Raw genomic sequence first — 7,652 nt, 5'->3', positions numbered from 1 at the left:
TAATTTTTATGATGAGTTTAAATATGTACAAGGAATCAGATTAGTCCGTGTTAAATTAATTGGCCCGCCTGCGGGAATGTAACGTGAAGTCCCAGATTTGAGCGTTATTGCCTAGATGAAGGTCATTTAAAATGAAAAACATGTTTTTGGGCCAAATTTTTAAATACGTGAATTTCCCGGAGTACGGCGTCAGTTAATTGGTCAAAACGAATTTTTGTTTATAATAGTTCACATTTTTATTCTTATCAGCTCGGCTACTACTAAGTATTATAACTTCCTTTTCATCTTCTTCTATTTTTCAGATGGAAAATGAAGCTGTGACTTCGTGAAACATCATTGAATTCCTGACAAGGGTTGTGACATTTTTGATTTGCGTTGTCCTGCTTAATAAACCTGATTTAAAATGTTCTGACGTTTTTTTATGTTTTCCTTTTTTATTCTTGTTTTGTAAAATAATTAATTAATCAATTTTTTTTTTGGGTGGGTGGGGGGGGGGGGGGGTTGTTACGGATGGTGTGATGGGTGGGGGGGGGGGGGGGGGGGGGGTTAAGTGACTTTGATATTTTCCAAATTCTCAATTTGAAACATCGATGTAGATTGACTCCAACATTGTGGTAAATATTAAAATAATTATTCGCTCCATTGCTACATGTCGAGCACTATTCGTACCATATTTATATCTAACACGATTCAATATATATATATATATATATATATATATATATATATATATATATATATATATATGTATATATATATATATATATATATATATATATATATATGTATATATATATATATATATATATATATATATATATATATATATATATATATAAATGCTATGTGAGGCTATGCCAAAAAAAGTTCTTTTCATATGAGTCACCACAAAAAACCCACAGCAATAATGATTTATTTGGAAATACTATATAAGACATTATTCGTTTTCATCAGTTTGTCTCGGTTTACCCACTCCTTACCAACTACAGGAAAATCGTTACATTCGTTACGATACAACCACATTTTTCTTATTCTAATTTCTCATCATAAAATTTAAAAAAAATGAATAGCGTGTTGTAGAGTATGCTTTGCCAAAGAAATTAGACCTCTCTATGTATCGCAAGAACTTTATTGCTATTGTGTTTGAGTGATAAAAAATCTATTTTTGTGTTAGTTGGGTGTGAATCTTTAGGGAAAATCTTGAAAATGGCTGGTATGGAGAGAGTTAAATAATTTTCAAAAAAACTGTGAGGTTTTGGTTTATTTTTAATTACTTATACCCAGAAAAACTGATGAAAAACATATCCACCTTAGTGTTTCCAAATAAGTAGTGTTGAATTATATGCCTTTGACGATTAATTCGAAGACGACCTTTTGACACAGCCTCATATATACAGGGTGTCTACAAAGTCTAGGTACATGTCGTACTTCCCCATCTATTTATAGATTGTGGAGATTTGGCTGAATGATGCGTTTCTTCACTGAAGAAGGGGTCATGTATAGTTAAAATACTATTCATTTACATCAATTCACACATGGCTTTGTAATTTCCTCACAAAACGTACCATGAAAGTAGTCCTAGACGGCACGTCATCGGATGAATGTCCAGTCATATCTGGAGTACCACAGGGAACGGTGCTAGGACCCATACTATTTCTTTGTTTCATCAATGACCTACCTCTACGAGTAAAATCTCAGATTAGGTTATTTGCCGATGACTGTTTAATATACCGACCAATAAAATCTGCAAATGATCAAAAATTGCTACATGAGGACTTGAATAGTCTCGAACTGTGGGCTAATGATTGGGGAATGAAATTTAACGCAAACAAATGTTACATCCTCAGCACAGCTAAAAAGTACAATGAGACCTACAAGTTAAACAACACCGTCCTGAAACAAGTCGACGATAACCCATACCTTGGCATCACCTTCTCAAGGGACTTGAAATGGGGGAAACACATTAACAAAATAACCCAAAAGGCAAGCTGCAAGCTCGCGTTTCTCCGCCGAAATCTTAGCCACGCCCCAACGTCATGCAAACAAAACGCCTTCCTCGCACTTGTGAGATCACAATTGGAATACGGAGCAGTTGCTTGGGACCCCTACTTGAAAGAGGATATTCAAAAACTTGAGAGAGTCCAGAGACAAGGCGCCCCGTTCATAACTGGGAACTATAAGAGCAGAACCTCAGGATACATTACAAAATGTTAGAAGAAAGAAATCTCATCAGCCTCCAACAAAGAAGAAAAGAAACCCGTCTGTCATTCATGTTCAAGATTATAACAGTCAAATACCATCAATAAAGGCAGACTCCTTTTTCACTCCACGACCAAACAAAAGAATAATCCGAGTACTCACTTTCGCCAACCACATAACCGAAAACCCCATTGAGAGATACGCCACAAACAATTCGAACTGCTTCAAAATCCCACAGACAAGAACACAAAATTACAGAAATTCTTTCTTCATTAGAACTATCTCGGAGTGGAATGGGTTGGATGAACTGGTCATCATGGCACTACACCTAAATGATTTCAAGGCCCGACTGACATGGGCCCCCGCCCAATGAGGACGCCGCTGAAATACAACCAGACCATTGGTTTCTTCAGCGCCAACCATACAGATACAGAATCGCATAAGATTGAGTTTTTAAAGAGGAATTTGTACTATTACCATGTACCCAGACTTTATGGACACCCTATATATATATATATATATATATATATATATATTATATATATATATATGTATATATATATATATATATATATATATATATATATATATATATATATATATATATATAAGGTCTGCTTGGGTTTTAAGTGATGTATTAACCTTTATATTGTTTTAGTTATTGACTGAAGAAATGTTTTGCTCCCAAAATGTTCCGAGTTTGGTATTTCTATCCTTTTAAAAGTTTATTTTTGGTCATTATTTTTGTTTTATAGTCCACCGTTTTAGCAGCTTTGTATCACTTCTACAAAGATATGCAAAGATAACATTCGACGGTACGTCATTTATAAACAAACAACAAATGATTGTTTTTCTTTTAGGATCGTTCATCACTCACACAAGATTTGTTGCCTCCTTAGGCCAGTAAATAGAATATTGATGTTGTGTTATTGAGGAAAACACATTAGAATAGGAAAGGGTGCAGACTTAACATTATTGGCTGATCATTCATTTAAAAAAAAAACTATTTAAAAATCATTGTTTTAAGGATATCACATTTTTAGGCACGTTATTCATTTAAAAAAAACTTTAAAAATGATTGTTTTAAGGAAGTCACATTCTTAGGCACATCAGTTATAAAAAAGACTTATTTTAAAAATGAATGTTTTAAGGAAGTCACATTCTTAGGCACATCAGTTATAAAAAAGACTATTTTAAAAATGAATGTTTTAAGGAAGTCACATTCTTAGGCACATCAGTTATAAAAAAGACTATTTTAAAAATGAATGTTTTAAGGAAGTCACATTCTTAGGAACGTCAATCATATTTTTTTTTAAATCATTGTTTTAAGGAAGTAAAATTCATAGGCACGTCATTCATAAACAAAACTAAAAAATGATTGTTTTAAGGAGGGCATATTCGTGGCACGTCAACCATAAAAAACCCTAAAAAAATGATTCTTTAAAGGAAGTCACATCTTGGCACGTCATAAAAAGCCTAAAAATGATTGTTTTAAAGAAGTCACATTCTTGTCACGTTATTCCTAAAAAACCCTAAAAGTTATTGTTTTAAGGAAGTCACATTCTTAGGCACGTCATTCATAAAAAAAAACCCTAAAAAGTTATTGCTTTAAGGAAGTCACATTCTTAGGAAAGTAAATCATAAACAAAACTAAACAACGATTGTTTTAAGGAAGTCACATTCTTAGGCGCGTAATTTATAAATAATATTTGATAGCTTTTCTTTTTGTTTAATTATCGCTCACACAAATTGGCTTCGCTTGCTATTAATTAAAATATTGATTTTTGTCATAGAGAACGCGTTAAAATGCTAGGGTATGGATCAGTATGACATGACGATCGATTCGAGTAAATTGATGGCTGACGTGGATGAAGCTGAAGAATATGTCAGCCAATCAAACGCCATTATTGCTGTAGCTCGGCGAAAACTGAATGAATTGACAACGCCGATGCAGGGCCCAGCCAGCTCCCTGTCAAACTCATCATCATCGTTGGGGCTCTGTCAAGGTGGGGCCACCCCACAACTTCCTAAAATAGAAATATCAAAATTCAGCCGCGACTTTGCAGAATGGCCTTCGTTTTTTGACAGATTTTCAGCGATCATTGACAAAACGACGTTACCAGAAGTTGCCAAGTTTAGCTACCTGCAGGCTTCTCTTGTTTGTGAAGCAAAAACGGCGATTGAGGGCCTTGCTCTTACTGACGAAAATTATAGAATTGCCATGGACATCTTAATAGACCGTTTGGGGCGAACAGAACGCATTATTTTTGGACATGTGCAAAATTTGCTAACAGTCGATTTTACACCAGAAGCCTCGAAAACATGGGCGTGGACGGCATAAATTATGGACTGGTGCTCACACCGCTTATCGTCAGTCGCTTACCTCCGGACATCAGGCTCATGTGGGCAAGGAAAAGTCATAAAAAGGAAGGAGATTTAGCGTTTGTTATGGACTTCCTACACAACGAAATCGAGAATCGTGAACGTTCACAGAGCTTTGTACCTGTACCTTCATTACAGAGTCATCGTGAATGCAAAGCAAATCCCAACATTCGTTCTACCGCCTCAGCTCTTACGTTGTCATCAGGAAATTACTCATTGTGTTCATTCTGTGGTGGAAAACATGGCAATAGCAAATGTAGGAAAGTTTTTACCATGAAGACAGAAAATGTTAAGTATAAGATCAAAGAGAATAATCTTTGTTGGGTTTTCTTCACAAAGGGTAATGTTGCAAAACGGTGCTACTCAAAATGTAAAATTTGTGGCCATAAACACAATGAGAGGTTGTGTAGTAACGGGCAAATGAAAACAGAATCGGGCAATACAAATTTCAACTCCAGTTTTGCTCAAACAAAAATCCCGAAAAGTATCAATGTTGCCTTTTGTCGAAGCAAACACACAAACAAAAACACCGTGTTACAAACAATAAAGATTAATATGAAGGGTGTCTCTTTGACAGTTTTGTTCGACAGTGGATCAGAGAGAAGTTTCATCTCGATCAGAGCTGTCAAAAGAACAAAACCTTCCTTTTATGGCAGAGAAAGCTTGAATGTGTCTTCCTTTGAGTCGGATAAACCTTCAGAAAAGGCATTGAGAAATGTTTATGCTGTGAGATTTGATTTGCCCTGTGAAGGGACAGAAACCTTATTCCTTACAGAGGTTAAGGTCATTTGCGCGGCAATGTTCAGGCCGGCATTGCCCATTGATGTATTATCACACTTTCAAGAGTGTACATTCTCAGAAGATATCCACTGTGATAAAAACGTAAGCATTGATATCTTGATTGGTCAGGATTATTATTGGAAACTCATCAAGACAGATTCTTGCGTGTATAGTCCTGGGCTTGTTGCCCAAGAAACTGTCTTAGGACAATGTGTCCTCTCTGGTGCATATTCGAACCTGAGTAACAAAGCACTCGACTCCTGCAGACAACTGCTCTGCTTGACAGACATTCCACAATCTGACTTTAGAAAATTGTGGGATCTTGAATACTTAGAATGCTGTCATGATAAGAATGCACCATATGAATCCAGAGTTATGAAAGAGTTTTCAAAAAAGATTGAGTATGTAGACAATAGGTATCAAGTGGCTCTACCTTGGGTAGAATCAAAGAAGCCGCAATTGCAGTGTAATGAGTCTCAAGCTAGGCAGGGACTTTATAATCTTGAGAGAAAGTTATCAAGAGATTAAATACTGAAAAATGGATATGATGATGTTTTTAGGAAAATGGAGGCAGACAGCATCATTGAGGAGGTACCCTTGGATAAAGGTCGGAACATGACAAATTCAAAATTCTATTTGCCTCACAGACCAGTTGTTAAGATGTCCAGCCTTTCAACTAAGATACGCCCTGTATTTGATGCTTCTGCCTCCGGACCAAACACTATCTCTCTACTAAATGACTGTATTGAAACAGGCCCAAACCTGTTGCCTCTGTTGAGCGATGTGCTCATGCGATTAAGAAGACATAAAGTAGCCTTATGCTCCGACATAGAGAAGGATTTTCTCTAGATTAGTGTCAGCTCAGAAGATCGCGATGTACATCGGTTTTTCTGGCAGATTGACAACATAGTTCGCGTTATGCGCATAACACGTGTCCCGTTTGGAAACAAAGCAAGTCCATTTCTCCTGAATGCCACCATTTGTCATCACCTGTCACATTATCCAGCCACCACAGCCATCAAAGAATTGTCTGAGAACATGTATTGCGATGATTGGCCCTCGGGAGGCGACAGTGTGGACGATGTTATAGATCTCATGTCTGAAGCTTCAAAAGTCATGGGTGAAGCTGGAATTAAGTTATGCAAATGTTCTTTGAATAGTTCAAAGGTTGCAGAAAATATTCACAGACATTTCGAAGACAAAAGCTTAGAAAATGACTCTGTCAAAGTTCTCTAAATGCGTTGGAGTCCAGTCGAAGACACTTTCACCTTAGATGGTATCTTGGTTCCAGAGGATGTGTTAGTTACAAAACTGTTGATTTTGAGTTGCATAGCCAAGACATTTGATCCACTTGGGCTTATCTACCCCATTATCATGTCTGTCAAAATATTGTTTCAAGAAGTGTGGACGATGGGACTTGATTGGGATGAGCACGTTGAGTTCGAGTTGAGAAACCGGTTTTCGGCATGGGCTGTAGATTTGCTTAGGTTGCGAGAGTTATCGATTCCAAGATGTTTTGTTTCTCTCACGTGAAAAGCGAAACAATCTGTGGAACTTCTTGTTTTTGTGATAGTTCTCTCAGGGGTTATGGTGCTGTGATCTATTTGAAAGTTCTTGAAGTTGATGGTTCAATCTATTTTTCTTTGTTGTTGTCAAAGGCTAGAGTTAGTTCTTTAAAGCCTGTCACTCTTCCAAGACTGGAATTGCTGGGAGCCGTTGTTGGTGCTAAACTTCTCCGTTCTGTTGTCAATAGTTTACATCTCCCAGACAGTGCAAAGTACTTTTATTGGACTATTTCGTCTGTGGTACTGCAGTGGATCCGTAGTGAGCCGACTCGGTGGAAAATGTTTGTGTGCAACCGTGTAGCTCAAATTCAAGAGCTTACTGCACCCGAGTCATGGCATCATTGTATAGGGAAAGAGAATCCCGCCGATTGTTTAATCAGAGGGTTGTCAGCTGAGGAAATTCTGAACAAACAGTTGTGGTTTCAAGGTCCACCGTGGCTCAAAGGTCCTAATAATTAAATGGACGAAGACAATGAGGGTAGCCATGTGGTAAGTGAGGAATCAGCAACCACTAGTGTCACAGTTTGTGCAGCTAAAGCTGATTCAGTATTGGATTTTACACGATGGGGAGATTTCTCTAAGTCTATTAGAATATTTGGTTGAATTTTCCGATTCATAAATAATTCAAGAAGAAGAAGAAATCTTGTGGAAACGACACATCATAATTGTGTGTTGATGAACTTGAGTTTGCAAAATTGAAGTTGTTGTACATACAAAGCTTACATT

At 36.9% G+C, this 7,652-nt stretch overlaps 3 protein-coding genes across 3 annotated transcripts; all 3 read left to right on the top strand.

Moving 5' to 3' along the window:
* Positions 1 to 4,015: 4,015 nt before the first annotated feature.
* LOC144963517 (uncharacterized) lies at positions 4,016 to 4,540 on the top strand. The gene has a single exon (XM_078897591.1). It carries the CDS (start codon positions 4,016 to 4,018, stop codon positions 4,538 to 4,540), a length of 525 nt encoding a protein of 174 aa, XP_078753717.1.
* A 59-nt stretch (positions 4,541 to 4,599) lies between these two features.
* Positions 4,600 to 5,889, top strand: LOC144963516 (uncharacterized). Its single transcript, XM_078897590.1, has one exon. It carries the CDS (start codon positions 4,600 to 4,602, stop codon positions 5,887 to 5,889), a length of 1,290 nt encoding a protein of 429 aa, XP_078753716.1.
* A 983-nt stretch (positions 5,890 to 6,872) lies between these two features.
* On the top strand, positions 6,873 to 7,385 carry LOC144963515 (uncharacterized). The gene has a single exon (XM_078897589.1). It carries the CDS (start codon positions 6,873 to 6,875, stop codon positions 7,383 to 7,385), a length of 513 nt encoding a protein of 170 aa, XP_078753715.1.
* Positions 7,386 to 7,652: the final 267 nt, after the last annotated feature.

Source organism: Berghia stephanieae, chromosome 1, assembly GCF_034508935.2.
Source record: "Berghia stephanieae isolate SIO BIC M18660-M18661 chromosome 1, UCSD_Bste_1.3, whole genome shotgun sequence".
Lineage (NCBI taxonomy): Eukaryota > Metazoa > Mollusca > Gastropoda > Nudibranchia > Aeolidiidae > Berghia > Berghia stephanieae.
Note: the sequence above shows the minus strand (reverse complement) of the source record. Positions and strands in the feature narration are given on the sequence as shown.